The 1783-nt window shown below is 34.7% G+C and overlaps 1 protein-coding gene across 1 annotated transcript in view; it reads left to right on the forward strand.

The window, feature by feature from the left end:
- LOC110420725 (IAA-amino acid hydrolase ILR1-like 3) overlaps positions 1-779 on the forward strand; it is a 4444-nt gene extending 3665 nt beyond the window's left edge. The window contains exon 4 of the mRNA XM_021434100.1: positions 246-779. Within this exon, the coding sequence (XP_021289775.1) occupies positions 246-626 (381 nt within the window). The 3' untranslated portion in view covers positions 627-779. The remainder of the gene's footprint in view (positions 1-245) is intronic.
- Positions 780-1783: the final 1004 nt, after the last annotated feature.

The following is a 1783-nucleotide window of genomic DNA, read 5'->3' on the forward strand; positions in this document are numbered from 1 at the left end:
GGAAAAAGGAAAACTGATAAAACTTCTATCAAACTCTCTTATGGGATTGTTTAAGATTGGCGAGCCCAAGAATTTTCTTGCTTAGGAAGTCATAAAATAGATTGGGTAAAATTTGTTTAGTAAATATCAAATATGTGATTCAAATATTTCAAGCAAGCCTTAACTCTTAACTGTAACATGTTTATTCAATTAGTAATGTGTTTTTCAGCACAAAATATTTACGGGTGAACACGTTCTATTTACAGGTGATCGAGACTCAAGCGGCAGTACATCGATGTATTGCTACCATAGATTTTCTGGCGGAAAAACTAAGACCTTACCCTCCAACTGTCAATGATGAATCAATGTATGAACATGTGAAAAAGGTTGGAGAATCTTTGCTTGGGAAATCGAATGTACTCCTCAGTCCAATGGTTATTGGAGCAGAAGATTTCAGTTTCTATTCAAAGAAGATGGCGGCTGCTTTCTTCATGATAGGAACAAATAACGAAACACAAAAACCAATCATTCGATTGCACTCACCCTACTTGATTATTGATGAGGAGGTTTTTCCCATAGGAGCAGCCTTCCATGCTGCAGTGGCCATATCTTATTTGGATAATCATACTGTACTTAAAGCTCAGTAAGTATTGTAACTAACTTTCTATTCTTGGGATGAAGATTCTGTTAAGTTACTAATGTTTGCTTGAAGTCAACAAGTCAAAGTATTTGAATGCATTTTGCTTTGTTGTACTGGTATTTTGTAATTATGCTTGTTGCCATCTCTTATTGCACGTGTACCTTAGACAATCTTCTTTTCATTCTCTTGAGTTCTTAGTGGCCTTCTATAGCCCTTCTTTTCAAGTTAAGTCCACTGTCACAATGATAACATGTAATATAGCCCAACAGCCTCCTACAGTCTTTGATGGCTTGAATTATGGTGTATTTGAAAAAAACGGAATGCTCTTGAAGAAAATTGTTGGTTTAAACCTGATGCTTAGTGTAAGATATGTAATCAACTTGGTCATGTTGACAAGGTTTGTACAAATGAGCCAACTATTCAAGAAAAAACTCCACAAATGACTAACAAAGTTGTAATAGCAAAAAAAAAACCTCTATTCATGGCTTCAACTAGTTCTCAGTGCAAGATTGATAATGATGAATGGCTTCTTGACAACGAATGATCTAACCATATGACTCCCTCTAAAGCTAAGTTTATCAGTTTGGACAAAGATTATAAGTCAAGAGTAAAAATAGGTAATGGAGTTTATCTTCATACAATAGGTAAAGGTATTAGAATAGTAAAATCTCTATCAGGGTTTAGATATATTTTTGAAGTTCTCTTAGTTCTTTATATAACTCAAAATCTATTGAGCATTGGACAGATGGTAGAGAACTCATTTGTTTTGTTTTTCAACGACTTGGCATGCACAATATTTGATCCTTGTGGAGAATATCTTATGACCATTCCAATGAGAAATAAAAGTTTCTCTTTAGACTTGAAAGAAGTCTGTATGTAGGCTACACAGTCTGATAAGGATAAAGCTAATCTCTGGTATAAGAGACTTGCGCACTGCAACTACACTTCACTAGCCAAGTAGGTTCCTCTCACTTGCTTTAAAATTTGCCCAAGTTATTTAACAAAAGTGGAGTCTGCAATGTTTGTCAATTAGGAAAAAATATCCAGAAAGCCTTATCCTTATGCATCTAAAAACAGAACTAAGAACAAGCTTGAATTGATTCACTCAGATGTTGGGGGTCCTATAAGTGTTAAATCTTTGTTTGGAAGCAAATACTATTTGAT

Source organism: Theobroma umbraticum, unplaced genomic scaffold (genome assembly GCF_002168275.2).
Source record: "Theobroma umbraticum cultivar Fairchild unplaced genomic scaffold, ASM216827v3 scaffold_86.0, whole genome shotgun sequence".
Lineage (NCBI taxonomy): Eukaryota > Viridiplantae > Streptophyta > Magnoliopsida > Malvales > Malvaceae > Theobroma > Theobroma umbraticum.